Source organism: Kogia breviceps, chromosome 9, assembly GCF_026419965.1.
Source record: "Kogia breviceps isolate mKogBre1 chromosome 9, mKogBre1 haplotype 1, whole genome shotgun sequence".
Classification (NCBI taxonomy): Eukaryota; Metazoa; Chordata; class Mammalia; order Artiodactyla; family Physeteridae; genus Kogia; species Kogia breviceps.
In genome coordinates this window covers 20837071-20857420 of record NC_081318.1, presented here as the reverse complement: position 1 = coordinate 20857420, position 20350 = coordinate 20837071, and the positions used below count along the sequence as shown (strand labels likewise).

Here is a 20350-nt window from a genome sequence, read left to right as displayed (position 1 = left end):
GGGAATAGCAGGGAAGAAAAAATAAAGAGAAAAAAACAAAAGAGATACTTGATCTATATATCTGAAAAGAACAGGGATTAGTGTAGAACTGATAGACTGGTATGTTTCTAGCCTCCCTGTCTTTAGAGCACAGCCCCCAAGTCCTGGGTGGTAGAGTTTCCCCAGCAGACGTGGGGGAGGGGTGTGTCTGGCCTGGTGCTCTTGGGCACAGAGGCTGCTCCAGGCAGGGATTTCTGGGTCTCTGTGCCAGTCCTTCCCAGCGGGCCCCAAGCAGGGCAGGGCTCACCTCCTCGCTGTACTTGCCCACGTAGGAGAAGATCTCGGAGAGCGCGCTCATGGCGTTGAACTCATTCATGTGCATCCGGGACTGCTCAGCCAGGTACGCATTCATGTCCTGGTCACTGATGGCCGGCATCTTCCCGATGTCTGAGTAATACCTGCCAAGGCATGGGAGTGAGGAACCGTGCATTCGGGCCAGAGGAGAGGTGGAAACTCCCAGCGCCGGGCCTGGGGCAGCAGATTCGGAGGGTGACCGAGACACTGTCAGGGGGTGGGCGGGGTGGGCAGGGTGGGGACAGGAGAAAGGAGTGACTCTCTCCGGCACTGGCTTTGCTCCCGGCCCCCGGGAGAGTGGTCCAGTCTGCCCTGTGGGTCCTTCTAACTCCCCCTCCCACAGACGCATGACATCCCCTCCGTGGGTCCTTAAGGCTCTTCTAGGCAGTTGCCCTGCCCTGATGTTCTCCCCTCTCTGAGGTTAGCCAGGAGAAGGGTGGGGCTGGGGGCCGCTTGCGGGGAGAGGCTGGCAGAAGGCAGTCAGTCACTGTCACTTGCAGCTGTGCACTCCTGTCAACTGGTTAATTAGATGCCAACATTTACACTTTTAATTTCTGCAGTTTGACATTTTATGCAGCAAGCCCCAACTCTCCCACCAGAGGGGAGTTGTGTCTTTTCCTAATGAGGGACTGAAGGGCCCTGGTGCCCCCCAAGACAGGTGCTTTCGGCTGTGGGCTACGTGAAAGAGACCAGGCACCTGCAAAGGTGGGGGAGCGTCAGGGCTGTGGGGCAGCACCCCCAGGAGTCCTTGTGGTGTCCCAGCTCAGCCCACGCTGAATGCCCGTGGCTTCACTGCTGGGGCGAGTGAGCCTGAGAGCTTAGAACACAGGAGGGGGGCGGGGACAGTCACTAGGGCGGGGACTAGGGTGAGGCAGGCGAGGTGGCTGGGGAACAAAGTTTTCGGAGAGTCACTCACTCTCACCTGGGAAAGTGCAGGTGACAGTGACAGGCCATGGGTTCCCAGAACTCAAGGCTTGATCAGGTGAGTGGAGGGCGTATTCTCAGAGGTTCTGGTTCATTCTCACCCTGGACCTCAGCCCTGCATCTCTCCCTCTGCATCCCTTACCGTGCTGACCATGAATCTCTCAGTCCTGTCCCCACCCTCACCTCTGCCCCTAGGTGCCCAGGAGTTGGGTGACAGGCTATCAGAGGTGGCACTCGTGTGCTACTCCAGCATCATGCTCAAGGGCCTGTGTGAACGACAGGTCAGTTTGTGCCAGAGCGTCCCCAGGTCGGCAAGGATTGGCAAGGCATGGCCGCCCTACTTGAGCCACAGCCCTGCGTGGAGGCCGTCCTGCCTCCGGCTCATTTGGACTTCCTTTTCTTCACAACCTTATTTCAGTGTGGGGTCCTCTCTTCCCTCGCACCCCCCCCCCCCCCCCCCGTCTCCAGAGCCCTTGGGCCCCTCGGCTCCTTGTCCTGTTTCATCCCGGTTGCTCTGTTCCACCCCAGAGGAGCCCACTCTCTTCCAGGTGTGAATCCCGCCCCAAAACATCTCCAGGGGCGCCAGGGTTCCAGGTAATGACATCCCAGGTGCTAAAGCTCCAGTGAGAGACTCGATGCATTGCCTCTATTTCTGGAAGGCAATAAATGCAATGTTCCCTCGATAGCAGAGAACCAGGGCGTCAGTGGTGGCCCCAACCTCACCACTCCCAAGGAGATTTGTGCCATCGTCCCCTCGCGACTCCATGCCTAGTGAGCAAATAACACTTGTCCGGTCAAGGGTCACGTGCACAGGTCGTATGGGGGGAGAAAATAGGAACAAACGACCCTCACTTCCGTCTCGTGGCCAGCAGCCAGACGCAGCTCTGGCAACGTGGCTGGGCCCAGAGTTTCCTCCAGACAGTTAACCCTGTCACCACGGACAGTCAGACCTACTGACCGCGAGGAAAACCCCAGGCTCCCCCTGAGGGGACGTGATCGTCATCGGAAGCAAGGACTCCTGCCTTTCCGGTTACCTGCTCGTGAAACCTTACAGGTAGGCGGACGGCTCTGTCAGGCTTTCTGCAAATAGCCTGAGGCCTCCTACTGCGACCTTTACGGTTGTGAGGGGCCTCAGAGCCCAGGTTAGGGACCACTGTCTTCACGGGAAACAGCAGTCGCCCGGCACTCTGTCCCTTCGCAATGGCCTGCCTTTACCGCACTAAAAGCCCAGTCCTTTGCTCCAAAGAGGATATATAGAAAATGAGTCTGTGTGAGAAAGAGAGGGAGAGAGTGTGAGGTGGCGTTGAGAGGGGAGTGTGGGAGGGCAGGGGTCTAACTCCTCACCTGCAGTCATGGGGGCAGCCGGCCTGGACGTGCTCTGCGTGATGCCGGCTCATAGTGAGGTCAGGTCTGCACGGGGCAACCCGCCCCTCCTCTGCTGCCTGTGTGCAGAGGGCGCTGGATGGGACCAGTGCACGTCAGTGCCACGCACAAGCCTACGAGTGGATCCACCGCACGTCCTCATCTTCAGCGAGTTCTAAAGGGTTGAGCTGAGTGGCTTTGGGCAGTCTGATGTCCTAGAGGAGTGTGGGGCTTGAGGTCTGCGGACATTCGGCCCATCCTCGCCCCAAGCCCTGCCTGGAGCTGAGTGGGCCCGTCCCCCCTGCAGGTCTCTGCCGCCCTTGCCTCGACCTCTCCCTGCTCCTCTCCCGGGCTCTGCCCAACCCCACTCCCTGGCCAGCACCCCTTGAGCCTGACAGTGGCCCTGCTCCGGCATCTCTGCACCACGTGCACAACTGCTTTCTCTTGAGCACCTGCTGTGCTGGGGCTTTGCGCCGGGCTCTGCCACTGAGCAGCCTTATTGATTGTGAAGAATGCAATTATGTCCCATTAATGAACTTCACACGAGTGCTCTTATCAGCTAGCTGTGCAGTGAGGGAGGGGAAGGTCAGCCTGGGCTCCTGTGCTTGAACTTGCTCCCATGGGATGTCCTCTTGCAGGCGAGTCCTTCTCCAGAAGGGAAGCAGGTGGGATGCCAGCCAGCCCCATTGTGGTCCTGATACTGGTCCTCAGGAGCTGCTACAAAGGACAGGGCCCCAGAGAGCTGGATTCTCTGCTGTTGACCAGTCTGCAGTGTTTTGCATTCATGTGCTTCTGTGAGATGCACCCAGTGTGTGATGGTGGGCACCGCATCTCTGCCTTTAGGATGGCCCCAGTGATTGAGAAGGTGGTCTCCAATGCCCTGGACTCTTAGAGGAGAACAAAGTATCCTCATCCCTTCAAACACCTCAAGGATGAAGGTGCAGACGTGAAAGACATTTAGAGCCCAAGGCTCTGATGTACAGATACTTACTTTTCAAGCTCCTGCATAAAAGTCTTTTCCTCTGTGTTCATTCACTGACCTCCCCAGGCCCAGCAGAATCAGGACGTTGCTCCCTGAGCCCCCACGGGTACAGCTCATGGGGCTCGCTGAGGGCCTGCGTGTCCTCCTTGACCATGAGGAGGACCACAAGGGAAGGATCAAGTCTAACCCATCCCGCGCGTCCAGTGCACCCACGATGGACACCGTAAATGTCTGACCCATGGATGAATAAGTTAATGAGATGTCCATACTTCACCTCCAGGATTGCTCCCAGGGTGAACTGTCACAAGTTTTATATGTTGAATGGATGGCTTCTTTAGGAGGCATTTTAAAATATTTAAGATTCTTAGCCTTTTTCATGTGTGACACAGGTGAGAGATGGCATCCCAGCGAGTGGCAAGCCCCGGTCCAGTTCCCAGGGGCCCAACTGTGGCTCCATTCCCTTCACCCCTGTGTGGAAAACCTGTGCCTGCAGGTGAGGGAGGCTACCGTGGCCACGGGGTTAATTCCAATTTAAAATGAGACGCAGTCACTCTTAAGATGAAACTGTTACTGCTGTTGACAGTGAAACAGAAATTACTGCGGATCATGACACACCAGTTTGGAGACAACACTGTTGAGTTCTGCTCTCTAAGGTGAGGGTAGCAGTTGGTTGCTACCGGGGAACCAAGAGATTCTTCTCCCTTTTCACTAGACGTGGCCGTAAGCAAAACCCCTAATACTTGGAATGGAGGCAGCAAAGACTGGGAGTCTGCGGTGAGGCCACCAACCATGAGCATGCAAGGTATCTGGAGGCAGGAATGTGATGGAGGATGGATGAGAGGACAAGCAGAAGGTGGGGAGGGATGTGGGGGGATGGGAGGGATGTGGGGGGATGGGAGGGACGTGGGGGGATGGGAGGGATGTGGGAGAGTGGGAGGGCATGGCAGGGGGATGGGTAGATGAAGAACTTCTAGGAGGTAAAGCCTGCTTAGGTATGACAGAGTGAGTTGGGCTGCTCAACCAACAGAGTTAGTGAGGACTCCTGAAGCCGTATGCTTCCCACCCCACTATAGAGAGGGCCACCAGAATAAACCCTGTTTCTCAGCTGTGAGGACAGCAGGCCCCCCCAGACGTGTGCTGGGCACGCTCTACAGCACTGAGGCAGTGAGCCTGGGCCCTGTGTGCGCTGTCTGCACACTCACAGCAACCGAACATCAAAATGGGAAGTGGGCAAGCCCTGGCCACAAGGAAAGGGCCTTCTACCATCGTTCTTCTGAACTGGAGGCTGCCGGTGCCCTCGGCAGGCCGAGGTGGGCGATCAGGCTGGCTGTGGGTCCTGAGCTAGCTCTGTGCTGCTGGACTTCATTTCCCAGCAGCCAGCCAAGCTCAGAGGCCAGCCTCCTCGGGAAGGGAGACTGGAACTGATCCATTCATCACCGAGGGAAGAAGCACACTCTAGGCTTGATCTCCAGACCTATCTGTGCTATTTCCCAACCCCTCTGTCTTTGTACCCTCATCCCAGAAGGGCAGGAGAAATGATTTGGGACCCCAAGCAAGTGAGAGATGACTTTCCTGAGAGTGCCTTTGGTTGTTAAGAAACGGGCGGGATAAGAAATGGAGACCATCAAGGCACTCCTAAAAATAACCAAATGGACTGGGGTTACTTGTGACCTATAGCAGCTGCGTGGCACGAATCTCATTTAGCACCAAGTGAAAGGGAGACCATTAGCCCGGCACGTGCATTATTCTCACCTCTGACTAACCGGGCCATTCTGGGGAAGTATCCTCTACACAGATGTTCCATAAATGCTCCCAGCCCTTCACATCCCTGCTTTCTCCCTCCCTGCCCGAGGTCCCATTGCAGTGACTATGCACCAGGACAGGGATAACCAGAGCCCAGCTGCTGCCTCTTTCTTCTCTCTCTTTGCTGAAGAGCCAGCTGACCACACAGGAGAGCTTGCTCCTCCTGGCAGCTCTGTTGTCAGAAGAATGAGCCACTGTCGACGCAGGGGGAGGTAAGAGCCTCTTTGGTGACTCAGACATAATCAGATACGAGGACAAAAGAGTGAGCTCTCTCTTCGACAGCCAAGGCTGGAAGCCCACCACGTGCATCAGCAGGAAGGGATGGGGGAGATATCAAAGAACAGAGGGAGAGGGAAAACAAAATGCAATTCTTCCAGCAGAACTATGTTACTGGGGTGGCCAGGATCCCACCCCGCTCTTGGTTATTCCCTCTGTAAAAGGGAAGGCAATTTTCAACTATTAAAGACGGAGACTGTCTCTCTGCCATGGGTGAAACAATATTGTTCATTTTGTCTCAGTCACTGAGTCAAGAACAATTTCTGGCCTCTGACTCTTCAAAAAAGCACCAAATTGGAGTTTTCATCCAGGTTTCCTATCTTTAAGCTACTTAGAAGAAAGAGAGAGGGACTCTAAAATCAAGACCGCCATGTAGAGGTGTGCAGGTTGTTCACTGCACAAACGTGCTTGGTTGAGAGGGTGAGCTAGGACTGACAGCTAGCCTGTCACTCAACAAACCATGCATCCTGGCATGGGGCCACATTGTCTGGTAGGAAGGGGCACCTGCCTTAATTCACACAGATACCATAAGGGTTGGCAAAAGCCCAGTCTAAAAGTATCATAAATTGAAGAAAATAGATTTGGGAGTCAGCTGAATTTGGGGATCTACTTTTCTCTTGGCCACTTAAGTCATCCTGGACTGATTACTCAACCATTCTGTATGTCTAGTTCTTCACCTTCATGGGCACAAAATGAGGTTATAAAGCCTGTCCTCATATTCCAGAGCTACTATGATGAATAAATAAATAGACTTTCAGCTAGTTGTTTAGCTCAGGTGCTTGGCATATGGAGCTGACAGCCCAGACAAAGCATGAATGTTCTTTACCGTGAGTTAGCTTTGTACCGAGAGGAACCCAGCTCCACAGCGTACAGGTGGCCCTCCCATCACAGGTGCACGGCTGAGACTGGATTCGATTAGGGCCACCATGGCTGGGAAAGCACCGTAAGGGCCCGGGCATCAAGAGTTCATCATGTTGAGAGTCAGGGGACTGGGACTGTGACAAGGACGTCCCCACAGGACACTGGGAGAACTGCCAGATGGACGGGGCAGATGGGGACATGCCTCCAGCCTGTCTGTGGCAGGATGTTATTCGGTCCCTTAGAGCCTTTCTGGTTTTTTTTTTTTCGTTTTTTAGTGGGCATCATAGCAGGGAACTCTATTTCCTTCCTGGACCTAGAAAGAGCTGGGCCCTCCATGCAGGGGAGCAGAGCACAGTGGCAACTTCTAGCCATGTCCCATCCTTGTTTCAGCTGACAGTACTGGGTCCGCGGGCTGTGGGTGTCACCACTGCAGGCTGGGGCTTCGTGCAGGGCCAGTCTGCAAGCCCTGCCCATTGCAGAGGGGAAGGAAGGGGTCCCACATCCACCAAGGAAGTTGCCTGCTGCGGCCCGGGGCCTACCTGGGCTCCCTGGCCCAGCACTCACCTCTCCACCCAGTTCTTGTAGCTAGGGATGTCCTTGGCGTAGAGCAGCTTGTTGGAGGGCGAGTCCTTGCCCAGCCGGTGCTCCGATGTGGAGCAGGAATCCATGAAGGTCTGGGCCACCACCGAGAGGCAGGCGTCAGTGATGCTGTTCTTGTGGATGTCAAACACAAACTGGGGGTTCTTGATCATGTTGACCCAAAACCTCAGGGGCAGGCTGTGTGGAGGGAAGAGGCAGATGGTCAAGGGAGCTGGGGGGCACTGTACATTGACCCAGAGAGTTCCCTGGGAAGCAAGGGTTCTGAGGGGCCTTCTCTATGTCATCAGTTCACTTTCAGAGGACGTGGAGATCAGCAAGGTGGAACGATCTTTTCAGAGATACAGTGTTGACGGGCACTCGAGGGCTCGATGCCCAGCCTGGACCACAGGACTCACCGTCTGCCCTGAGAACGCAAGGCTTTGGGGTCCGAGGCAGCCGTGACAGGTACTAGAAAATGGAATTTCTGACTCTCTATTCCACTGTCTGCCCCCCATGCCACAGATACAAGGCATGTCTGGTTGGCAAACCTTAAATAGCCTGGAACCTGGGCTTTGTATCTTATTCTCTGCCCTCTACTGTATGACTGGAAGAAGCCACGCCCTTCCTGCCTGGTCGTATGGGCGTCTGTTCCTACATGGTGAGGGCCCTGGCACTGAACAGTTCAAGTGGAGCTAACTGATTCCCATCCCTAAGCTGGCATGCTGGACAAACCCCACTCCCGGCCTCTCACCTGCCCCCTTGTGTTCCCTCCTTCCCCTCCCTTTCTTCCAGTTAGCACCTGCTGTATCCCAGGAGCTATGCTAGCAACTGGGGGTCCAGTGTGAATAAGACCCATCCCCTGTCCTCCAGAAGTCTGCATACTGCTGGGCTCATGGGGATGTCAGACGTGCAACCAAGAACTTTGGGTGCTGGACCTGAAGGATGGGTGGGGTCCAGTGTGGGAGCCAGGGAGGTGTGAGCAAGTCTACCCAGAGGGACATTATCTGGAAAGTCTTCACAGAGAGGACGACACTTAAGGGTCTCAGTTTCAGAGATGCAGAGGTGTTCCTTAGCTGGATGAAAGCTGAAGGAAGAGGAGAGGAAGGTACTGCCAAAGGGGAGTGAGCCAAACAAAGACAGAGAGGAGATGAAACTTGCAGCGCGGTCTGCTAACTGAGCCACCTATCTGCTGCTCGAAAGGGTCCCGAGGCATCAGGCAGAACCTGCCCACCTGCCCCTTTTGACTGTACTCTACTGGCTCTCGGATTCTGCGGCTCCCATCCAGCCTGTGGAGGCGCAGGTCAGGAAACGGGTGGCACCCAGCAAGGCACCAATAAGGCATGCTTATTTCCCTGGATCTGCCTCCACGTCCTCACCTCCCGCTATGTGCCCTGATGCTTACTGTTGCTCGGTTGCTGTCCTCAAGGTTGGTAATGACAGTTACAATGTTTGCGTGTGTTTGGCTTGCCTCTTACGAACTTAAACTCTTTTGAATTACATTATTTCAATCCAGCAAGAACAAGATTTCTCTGTTTGTTGTATCTCCCAGCAGCCAGCACGTACATACGACAAATGCTAAAATACAGTAAAAGGCCTCATATTCAAGACTGCCAGTCAGTCAACAAGCATTCCCACAAAGTGGGCCGTGCAGGCGGCACCGAGGTCTAACAATGGTAAGTGGCACTTGTTTCATCCTGGGAAATCCAGAAGAGGAAATGAAGGGACGGAACAGAAAGTTCTGACACTCAGGGGAAAGTCAGGGTCACTGCAACTGCCCAGGGGAGACCATGAGAGCTGGCCTCAGAGCCCCGGATGAAGGACTCCCGGCTGCCCAGCTGATGAAGTCTCCGGTCTACGTCTTCCCATTTCTGGAAGTCCCACCTGGAAAGGGACTCTGGGAGCCCGTATTTGCTGCATTGGTTGTTTCTCCCCAACATTCCCCTTCCTTCAGCCAGTTGTGCTGACAGGCAAATCAGACAGGGAAACCACAGCAGCTCCTGCCTAATGAAATATTAGCATATTATTAACATTAGGGGTGGTATTAATCTCTGGTTGATTGCAGCCACTCAGGCTAAATGAGCAGGAGGTTTATTTAAAAGAGAAAAGGCAGGGGAATGTGGAGGGAGTAGGGGAGAGAATGAGTTAACAACTTTGGCTAGGAATAAAGAAACAATCTCTTTTCAATCAGGGACAATTAACTCTAAGTCAATATGCAGACTTCATAATTCCTGGACTAAGTTGGTCTTGGCCAGGTGGCCACGATCAGGGTCGGGGGAGCGTGTCCTCTGGTGAGAGCACCTGAGAGCTGGTACCGCTGTCTACTGCCCAGGCTTTCCTTCACTGACACTGGAGCTTGTTACGGTAACACCTGGCACTTGGAAGAGCGGGCAGGAAGGAAGGTTCTGCCCTCCCTCCAAGGACTTGATGGCATCTCATCGTTGGAGGTGCCCTTACCTTACCCACGCGGGAGGTATGAGCTGAAAACCAATAGTTTAGATACCATTTCAGTGGGATGTACTTGTAAAGGGCTACAAGAGCAAGGGGGGATGTATTCGAAATACCAGCTCTCCCAGCATCTGGATAAGGTCTGGGCAGGGCATTCCTTGAATTCTGAAGGCTGCAGACATTCAACTGGGGTGGTAAGTAGGAAGACTTGATGGCAGAGAGAAGCAGACTGGGTAGATCGGGGGCACGCCCTTGGAACAGCTCTGCAGAGGCATGCTAAAAACATGGGCAGAATGCAGTGCAGTCTAACCTAGAGGCAGGCACTGCAAGGGACAAGACCTGCAGGCCTTTCAGAGGAGAGAACAGCCTTCACCCAGTGTACTGTACTGTACTACATGGGAAATCCAGAGTCTAAGAGTCTTATTTCAGAGAGATTGCAAGAACTCCACGATGCAAGATCTTCTCTCACCTAGAACTACTGTGGGAGCAAACCCTACTCTTCAGTTCTATGGCCCAAAGCTCAGAACCTGCCTGATTTCCCAATGTTAGTAGCGATGCACTATGCTTCGGGTGAAAGAGAGGAGAAGCCGGAGCACCCGACATTAGCTAACGTTTCAGTGCCACAGGCTGACTTCTGCCTAAATCTAGGTTTTGGTTTGGGGCTTGGGGCTGGTTGTCAGGGCACCTGGCTGAGCCCTAGTGCCATGTCAGTCCTAGCAGTTGCTGGGTGCTGGGCAGCAGGCTCGTGCTGCTTTGGAAGAATGTTCTGGGGAAGAGCACCCCAGGACAGGGACCGTGTAAAACTACTGGGAGGGGATTCTGGCACCGAAGGGACCAAATATAAGGCAGCTTTATCCCAGGTAGAACTCTCAAGTAGAGACCATCTTGGCCCTGCATCTTCATCCATATTTATTGAGTCCCAGCTTTGTGCAAGGTTCCATCACAAGAGCTGAATACTGATGTCTGACCTTGCAGTCTCAAACACAACGGACACACAAATGAAGGGAAAGGATGACATATGCTAAAGGAGAGAGGGGACCATGGTGAGACACCTAGAGGGTCATTTAGGACTTAGAGGATTCCCTCGTCTCAAAGACACGGTTATGGGACGGTCCCTTCCCCAAAGGGAGTTTGGGAAGGGGGTTTGTGGAAAGGGAAGACCACTTCATGAATAGAACGGAAACACTCCTCATTCACCTAGATGACTCCTAGATGTGCTTCAAACTCCACTTAAGAGTCGCTGTGAGATGCTGCCCCTCTACCATCCAGCCGCACATATGCATCCCCTATTGTCGCATGTGCCTCTCTGTCCGAACAGCTGCCCTCCTGTCTCTTACCCGTGACTGTCAGCCCACGGAGGGCAGAAGCCTCAGGGTCTAATGTAGTGTCAGGCACAGGGGAGGGACCTGGATGTGAGAGCCACCTGGCTGCCACATCTGGCATGTTCATTTTTGCTCCTTTAGTTGGTTAAATGTTTGCTGACTGACTGACTGATAGGAAAGAAGGATGATTTGACTAGAGGGAAGGGAGAGAGGAAGTGAGCACACAAATAATCGGGGAGGAGATGGAGGCCCCGAGAGAGCGCCTGGGCAGAGTCCCTGCTGGGAAGGTGGGCCACGGCCCCTCTCCCGCTCTCCAAGGCCTGAGCCCCGCCCGAGCTCATGGACTCCACGCTGGCCTCTCCTGGTTCATCCTCTGCTCGCCCCTCACTCACCAGTTGCTCTTCCAGGTGTGGCGGACGTGCGGGTCGTGGATGCCGTGCTTGTCTGCCTGCTCATCCAGAAAGTCAAACATGTACTTGATCGCCAGGGGCAGGGCGGAGCCACGGTGTGCCGTGCTGAAGATGGTCTCGAAGAGGTCGTCCACAAACTTCTGCAGTGTGCCCTGCGGAGGAGGGCACAAGTTCGGACACAGCTCGCCTGCCCCGTGAGCTCTGAGGCTGGGTTTTAAGATCGACTGGCCTCCCAGATGGCGGGCGGAGGGGAGGACAGCACACAGCCACGCCTGCTTGGGTGAGTTCCTGCAAGTGCATATGTGAAATCTGCACCCTCCCCCTACCCGCCGTCTGCATCTGTCTCGAGCAGCTTTACATTTCCCCGGCACGTGGAAAATAGACATAACACCGATAACTGGACCTAAGGAGGCCTTCCTCTGCCAACAACTCGGTTTGGTTTAACACCCTTTGATGGTGTTATTTTAGCACTTTTCACAAATGCTAATGAACAACTCACTCCGTCAGAGCAGACAAACACAATCTGCTGGTTCTGTTTAGGCATTATTCACGCCGGCTAATGCACAGTTACTCATTTGCCTCTGCAGAGAGCAGAGCCGAGGCCAGTCTCAGGAGTGAGGGACTAACTGGGATAGGACTGCCTCACCTCAGAGAAATGCCACAGCTGGCAAATGCCTAGCATCCCTGCTGGTGCCCCCTCTCTCATCCATGCAGGCACACGCTGCTGATCAGTGCCGGTCTCCTTCCCAGCACAGAGCCTCAGGATCCTTCTCAACCCAGTGCTGCAGCCAACACCCCCCATACTGGATCCGTGCTGGATGTCCCCAGAACCAGGATTAGAAACGGTGCCTGGAAAGTCACTGATGGAGCCCCAATTTCCATCACGACAGCCCAGAGAAACAGCCATTCTTCCATAAGGCATGGCCGAAGACTGAATACACGTGGTAGTGTCTCTCTGTTTGAGCAAAGGCAAGAGAAGGGACGGAATCAAAACTCCTGACGGCACGCCAGCACGGATCCAGTATGGGGGGCGTTGGCTGCAGCACTGGGTTGAGAAGGCTTCTGAGGCTCTGTGCTGGGAAAGAGACCGGCACTGCTCAGCAGGGCCTGCGTGAATGGATGAGAGAGGGGCCACCAGCAGGGATGCTAGGCATTTGCCAGCTGTGGCATTTCTGTGAGGTGAGGCGGTCCCGTCCCATAAACCACAGGTGCCCCGCACCCTGTCTGAAGTCCCATACCTTAGTGGCCAGCAGTCGTGTCAGGTAGATCTCAGACACCATCTTGCTCCCCCGGTCACCCTCCTTCTGGTCCCCGTGCTCGTGGTTCTTCACCAGGTGCCACATCTTGACGCCACTCTCCAGGTCAGGGGTGATCATGGGTGTGCGTGAGCGGAGGCTGTCAGGGCTGCCCGTGTACCGGATCATGTTTTCTGCCAATGCAAGCACCCCACGCGGGTAAGGCCACCCAGCCTTCCGGCCCACTGCTCACGACACACCTCGGCTCCAGCCAAGGCCAACTCCGATCCTTCCTGCATTTGCAGGCGCTGCCACCTTGCCTCATTTTCGTCCCTTCCCGAATCTGGGGCGCTCTCCCACCACCTCCGGGAAACTCTCTGTGGCTCCTCCACCCACTCAGATTCCCCTCCCTCCTGCACTTGCATCTCTCCAGCCCCTGTTACTCAATTTGTAAAAATATAAGCTTGTCCTTTTTTATACTTTCCTTATAAGAGCTCTCAAGTCTCAGGGTGTGCTCTGTGCAGCCAGGTAAGTACCAATGAAAGAGCAGGGAGCCTGTCTCCCCAAATGACGGTTGACCACCTTAGTGATCGCCCTGTCACTTGTGTACCTTCATCCGCCCCTCTCGCCTGGACCAGTTCCTCCCACTTATTTGCTGAAACGTGAGGTGTGGTGGGATGAGTGTTGAAGCGGGTAAAGAAGAGGCAAGCCCCACTGTGTGCGGGCACCGTTCTATGTTTTTTTTTTTTTTTTGCGGTACGCGGGCCTCTCACTGTTGTGGCCTCTCCCGTTGCGGAGCACAGGCTCCGGACGCGCAGGCCTAGCGGCCATGGCTCACGGGCTTAGTCGCTCCGCGGCACGTGGGATCTTCCCGGACCGGGGCACGAACCCGTGTCTCCTGCATCGGCAGGCGGATTCTCAACCACTGCGCCACCAGGGAAGCCCACCGTTCTATGTTGTCTTCTATTTATTTTCCAGAACCATCCCGTGAAGTTGGTAGTTTTTGCAATCCCCGTTTTGCTGGTAAGAAGGCACTCCACACTTCCAGCCCACATCCGGCGCCCTTTCCCCCACCCCGAGGAGCAGAGACCTGGGTCTGTACCTTCCCGCAACTGCTTCATAGCGTGTGACCTTTACACGTCATCTAGCCTCTGTGCATCTGAGTTATAATTTGCTAATCTGCATAATAGGGGGAAATAATAATTATTTAATTCACTGATTATTATGAACCTGACGTTTGATAACGAGTTATCACAAATGTGAAAGCATCTTAGAGACTGTAGGATGCTCAGGAAGGTTAGACTTGCTTCTTGTTTTTGAGGATGAAGGTCCTGCTCCTGCATCAGAGCCCCTGCCCGGAACCAGGAGCCTCCTTTCCAGGCCAGAGCTCCTCTCTGGTGGTCAGCCTGCCTGACTCCCCCCCATCTCCTCACCCCCGCACCCCATCCCGGGCACCCACTGCCTTCCAGCAGTGCTGCCAGCAATGACAGCAGCTGCTCAGGGCATCCTCTCCTCCCCAGAATGCTTCAATGAACTCACCGTATTTACTTGCCGAGGTCCTGGAGACAGTGGAGTTGTTCACCGCATTGTAGGCTGTCACCTGCTTGGACACTAAAGCCACCACAGAACCATCCGGCACCTACCGGGAAAAGGCAGGTAAGGGCCTGGGCACAGAAACTCTGCCACCCCAGGAAATCAGGACAAGCCAGGATGAACGTGGTCCTCAGGGGCAATCTGCCTCACTGAGAACCAGGGGATCAAGGAGGCTGTCAGCTTTCCTTTGATGCAGCACGACAGATCTGAATACAGCATCGTAGTCTCTGTTGGGGTTCACTCTTGGAGCAACTCTGGCAAGAGCGTCTCACCAGCATCCTCTGTCTTGATGCTTCCCGCACCCAGCCTTATACTCCGGGTACCACAGGGTCTGTGCCTATGCCCTGTGGGAAGCATGCACCTGGCAACCTATCTCCAAGGAGGTCAGGGTTTCCTGGCCGGGGGCCATGTTTTCCCTGGGTCGCTAAGGGCACATGCAGTGCTGGTGAAGAAGTGGATTTAGGGCTTGGTAAGAGCCTCAGGGCAGCCCTGCTATTCAAGGCCTGAGACTCCCAGGGACTTGGCTGCCCAGTTCGCTAGCCCCTTTCCACTCCACGGTCGCCTCACCTGGTAATGCGCCAGGGTGTTGAGTCTCTTCCAGTCGTTCTCTATCTTGGTGGTGATGTCTTCATCCTGCAGGATCATCCTCGCCCCGCTTCCTTGTCGCCACTCTGTAGGGAGAGCAGTCACATCTCAGAGAGGTCCTCAGGGCCCTCCCATGGGATCCTGAGGACCCCTGTGCAGGCACGTACATGGCACCTTCTCAGGGGTGCATCCGCGGACAGGCAGGTGCTAGCAGACACTCCCAGAGGAGGGGTGCAGAAGCTCTCGTCAGCGGGGGGGTGCTGAATTCCAGTTCTGGTTCTCATCCCAACAAACTATGTGACAGAAGTAGGAATAACGTCACCCCCGTGGCCCACCTATTCCCAGCAGTGGCCACATCTGTAAGAAGTCTATACTTATTAGCTGAATGAAAAAGGCAGGCGAAGGCCCTTAAGAAAGTACTAAGCAAATGCAGGGTGGTGTCATCACTGTCACGTACTCTTTGCTTGATTATAAGGTCTTGGAGCTAATGAGACCAAGCCTGCAATTTCGGTCACTGTGCACCCTGTTCCTGTTCTAGGGGTGCATCCCGTACCTGAAAGCTGGCAGGTGGGCCACCCATGGCCGGGAGACTGAGTAAAAGTGTGTGGAGGGGCCAGCAAAACCTATTCTCATGCCCAAGAACAGCCTCGTCCCCACAAAGTTGATGGGGATAACAGCCTCTTGGTGATGTATCCAACACCTAATTATCTGATGCCATAGGTATACGCTTACATCCCACGTTCTCCTCAGGGGCCCAGACACCTATAACACACGGGCTTGCTGACGGATCCCACATAGGAAAACAGAAGACTGTTTCTCATCTACCAAATCCTCGTCGCCACACGTGGTACAAATCACATGGAGATGGAGGCACGTACATTCCAGTCCTGAATTGTTTGCACATGGAGACCCAGGTGCATGCCAGACACAGGCTGGCTCTCGTGCACGGGCACGTACACATCTACACATGCACACACGTTCACACGCACACACCAGAAAGGAAAAATGGCCTTTTCAATTCAAATACAACATGTGTTCCTGCCGGGAAGCCAAGAATCTGGTTTCCAGGCAGCCACTACCCCATTCGGCCCCTCACAGATGCGGAAATTCTGAAACAGGCAAGAGCACTGGGTTTTGCAGCATGTGGCTGGGGGCTGGAGTTACCCGTAGTCCTTGTCTGACCCCTGCCTTGGATTTTTCCTACAGCTCGCAGACACACATATTGTCCTTCTCCCCCCTCTGTTCCCCTCCTGTCAAGGCTGAGCTGGGGGTCCAGGACTGATTCCTTCCTGCCTTGTGCACTTGGCATGACCACTGCTACAGATGAAACTCAGACCCAGGAAGGGAGCTGCCTGCCCTTAGTGGGAGCAGAGATGCTCCTAATATCCAGGTCTCTGCCTCCGGCTCCTGGGCTTGTCTGCTGCCTGGTTTAGAGCTTCTTGTAGCGTCGGGCTGTCCCAGGAATGAAAACACGAGGATGCCATGCGTGTTTGCCAGAGCAGAAGAGCCTTGAGAGGTCTCTGGGGACTGCGCATCATTTAGTGCTGTTGATGGCACAGCTGGAAATGATTACGGAGGTGAGGGCCTCGGGGCAGGTAAGGTGGTGGCCGAAAGGGGAGATGCCTCATGAAGGCAACTGGTCAGCAGTGTTCTGTTGGTTGCTGTCATGTTGGTTGTTGTGTTTTTTGTTTTTGTTTTAAATTTTATGCAGGTAGGTATGGGTGCATGTTTTTTGAGTGGTTAGGGCAAAATAAGCAGAATATCTCCCAGCTGGTGAGAGAGCGAATTATGTGGTACAGAGGCACCCTGGTGAAGACCAGCCTGGGCCAAGGATATGGCGGTGGCATGTTTTGTCCCAGTCGCACAGCGGGTCCTGAAAGATAAAGCCTCGTGGGTCTCCCCGCTTCCCTGGTGAATCGTGCCAGGGCCAGTAAGTCAGAGGCTGCTTGGGTGAGGGTACAGGAGGCAGGCAGTGTTCTGCATTCCCCACCTGGGGGCCAGAGGAAGAGCAGGGGCCGAGCTCTGGACACAAAGTGTACTGGCCGGGCGCAAGGGAAGAGGAGTCTCCTTCATTGCAGAGGCCGTGGGGGCTTTCTGGTTTATCAGCTGCACTGGCACCCTTGCTGATGGCATTGTAGCACCTCTCAAGGGGATCTGAACGAGCCACACGGCCTGGGGGACTGAGCAGTGACAGCTGGTGACTAACTCGGGAGCGAGAGACGGGACTTCCTTGTTCCACAACTGGCCTGAAGTTGTGCAGTGCACAGCCTGTGCAGCCCTACTCAGCGGCCCCGACTCTGAATCATGTCCAGTAATTACATAAGCAGATGAAGGTCAGTCTGCCATCTCTGTCCCCAACTGAAAAAAACAGGACAGAGTGTGGCCATGCTCCCCCCAGGGCAGTCAAGGAATGATGGCTTGTCCTTAGGAGTACAAAAATGATGCTGCCAGATGCCTACCAGCAGGGCTAGCCCAGCACCTGCGACACAGTAAGTACCTGATGAGTATTTATCACATGAATAATACGGACGTGAAAGAGTGAATAGACGACAGAAGGGAAAGAGTAAGTGAGCGAGTAACGGTGGCTTCTTTTCCAAGCAGTGAAAGGATTTTCTACCTGTGCTGCTGCTCCATGGTGGACAGACAGTGAGCTACAGCGAGAGGTGAAATGTGAGCCGCGCTGTTAGAACCTGGGACAAAGGAAGAGCTGAACTCCAGAACCTCAACTGGGCACGTCCACTGCCAGAAGTGAAAGCTCTCTGAAGTGATTATCACTCATTCTTCCAATTTTACGACTGGGAAATTAAAGAAACAGGTTGGGAAGACAGACCTGGAGGTCATCACAACTCAGAGCTCCGTAGCGTGGTGCCCACGACATGCGTGAGCCACCCAAGTGTCGGCAGCATGGAGGAGGGGCAGTGATGGCCAGACTGGAAGCTGGGCTGTGGCCACACAGGGATGCTGGCGGAGAGTTGCCTCCCCTCACGTGCATACTCTGAGCTCCAGAAATCCCAGTGGGACATAGCACTTCCCCCTCCACAAAATCAAGCTGTGCTGATGGGGGCGTCGGACGCTTTCCCCACTGGCTGAGCCCTGTGGGCAGTGATGATACACCACGGGCAGCAGGAAGCCTGCTTTTCGCTGATGTCAGTGCTTAGTCACACACTCAGGGACTGCAGGAAGAGGCATTCCGGTGTCCCAGCCCTACGGTCCTTCGAGCCCAGCCCCTGCCTCTGATGGGATGCCAGCGGGCAGCAGGGAGGCATCAACTAGTGTCTTTTTGGCAATTATCTCAAAAAGTTAAGACTGGTCCTCCAAATACCAATATGAAGATAGCGAGCTGGAGAATACTTAGCTTTCAGATCTCTCAAGCCTGTTATTTTGGTTACCTCTTCTACAGGAAAGTTGCTAAGTGTTTTTTTCCTGCAATATCAGAAAGGTAAAAAAGTGAAATTCTCTGTCCCATCCCCAAACCAGTCCTGATGAATGAACCCCAGATAGCTGGGAGCCTGGTGTTGGCAGCTGGGACGTGCAGGAAAGAAGCAAGGCCATGGGTAGCCTGCCCAGCTGACCCAGAATGGAAGAGGTCACAACACCAGGGCAGGGATTCCCTGGCATGAGTGATTTAAGTGTGCTAACATGGAAACCTGTCCCTAAATCTCACTCTTCTCTGCTCGGGGTCCTTAAGGTTACCTGTGGCCTGAACACACTTCACTTCTCTGTTACCCCTTTTCCTTTCTTTCCTGAAACCCTTCATCCAGACCAGCCAGGGCCTCTATTTTCCCAGACTCATCATGGAATGTCTCAAGAAAATCAGAATAGCAGAGTGGGCTCACCTTTCTGGGGTGCTCTTGTGTTATTTCATGACCTCCTTTTGACAGAGGTATGAGCGGAGCTCAAGCTGGGACCAGCAACAGCCAAGGTCAAAGACCAAAGCTGCTGGCTCCTGTCTATCCCGGGAAGAGTCCACCCCCCAAACTGCATAGCTGGCTTCATGAACCCTCATCCCTACCCAGTGGTAAAGAACCCTAAGGGCAGGGTGGACCAGTTGAGGGAGAGGCAGGCCTGCCACCTTCAGATCTGGTGCCCTTACCAGTGTGGGTGGCTGGTCAGGTCATGTGGCCCCTGAGCGAGGGCACAGCTAATTTTGTGCTCTGGGTACTGCTGCATATTCAACATATGCTTAGTTTTAATAACAGTCATGAAAGTCAATAGAATCTAGGTCTCTTCATCCCCAATTCAGCATTCACTTCAGCAAACAGGCTTCTTCTGTCTTGCGTATAAAAACAGCACTAAAAATATATCTCTCGTTTGTGTCCACACCTTGCTATGTACCAGGTGATCCTGTTGGAACAGCCGACGGGCAATGTAACAGCTGGGCCAATGGCCGTTGTCCCCCCGGTGAACGCCCGGCCACCTGGACAGCTTTGCCTGCCCATGGGGCACAGTGAGACTGGAAGATGCCTCAAGGCACCAAATGACGTGAGCTCGGTGACGGCCCCAGTGAATCCCGAGACAGAGTGACTCCTCACCACGCCCACGCTGGACCAGGACATCTGCCTCCCCCCGGATTAGGACACAAGAGGCATCTTCTGCAGCCGCCACGGTGAAAATCCAGATCCAGAAAGTCTTAGAGCTCCATCTTCACTCGCTCCAAACTGTGAGTGTCCACATGTGCCAGGCACTGTGCCAGTGGGACATCAGACAGTTAAACAAGGAAACTTAATGAAAGCCCTGGCCCCTGAAGTGCTCTCTGTGCAGTAGAACAAAGGCTCACAGGCCTGGTGATCAGAGCCAGAGAAGGGAGAGGCGGAGGAGGGTATGTGGGGCAGGGGGAGGCGTTCTGGTCCAAAGCTGCCACTTCTGTGACGCTTCCAGGGATCCGTGTGGATGAGTCCTTGTGGGAGGCCATGGAAAGGAGAGGCTGGCGAGGCACATACAAGTCAGGAACTGAGTTCACAATGGTCTGGAATACCATGCTAAGGCGTCTGGGGTTGAGCTGAGAACCACAGAGACGGAGGTGGATGACAAGGGGAGGGGGAGCCCCGCCAAAGACGGCTGCCGTTGGCCAAGGCAGAAGGGGGCGGGGGCGTAGATTTCAGGGATGCTCAGGAGATAGGATGGTACCTGGAGATTCTCGGGGAGGAAGAGGTGGGAGCACCATGGTGTGCCCCCAAGCTTGTGAGGTGTCTGGGGGAACAGTGGGAAGCTAGGGTGTAGAGGAGGGAGGGGTTTATCTGCAGGCCAACCTGGAAGGAGACACTGGCACCCAGCACATTGCTGGTCCGGCTCCTGGAGGGTCCCCTACCCACCAGTAGGTGCCACTCGAAGAGGCAAACCCTCCCTGGGGAGCATGGAGCCTCACCAGCTCTGACCCTCGTGGCATGTGCACATGCAGGTGGGTGCACGGGCACACACGTGTGCGTACACACACATATGCACACATGCACGCGCACACACACACACACACACACACACACACACACACACACAAGTATAGCATCTCACCCCAGGCTGAGGACACTTAAGGCTCTGCAGCAACCCACCCCTGCCCGCCCTGCACCCAGTCCAGTCCATCTCTCCTCAGACCCATCCAAGGAAGCTTTAGGAGGGACTGACCTGGAGGGCTGACGGGGGAAG

At 54.5% G+C, this 20350-nt stretch overlaps 1 protein-coding gene across 3 annotated transcripts in view; it reads right to left on the bottom strand.

The window, feature by feature from the left end:
* PLXNA4 (plexin A4) overlaps positions 1-20350 on the bottom strand; it is a 464525-nt gene that overhangs the window by 4929 nt on the left and 439246 nt on the right. For all 3 annotated transcript variants that reach the window (XM_059074236.2, XM_067042137.1, XM_067042136.1), the window contains 6 exons: positions 14693-14796; positions 14072-14171; positions 12536-12726; positions 11280-11449; positions 7106-7318; positions 287-437 (listed from right to left, as the gene is read on the bottom strand). In XM_059074236.2, the coding sequence (XP_058930219.1) occupies positions 287-437; positions 7106-7318; positions 11280-11449; positions 12536-12726; positions 14072-14171; positions 14693-14796 (929 nt within the window). The remainder of the gene's footprint in view (positions 1-286; positions 438-7105; positions 7319-11279; positions 11450-12535; positions 12727-14071; positions 14172-14692; positions 14797-20350) is intronic.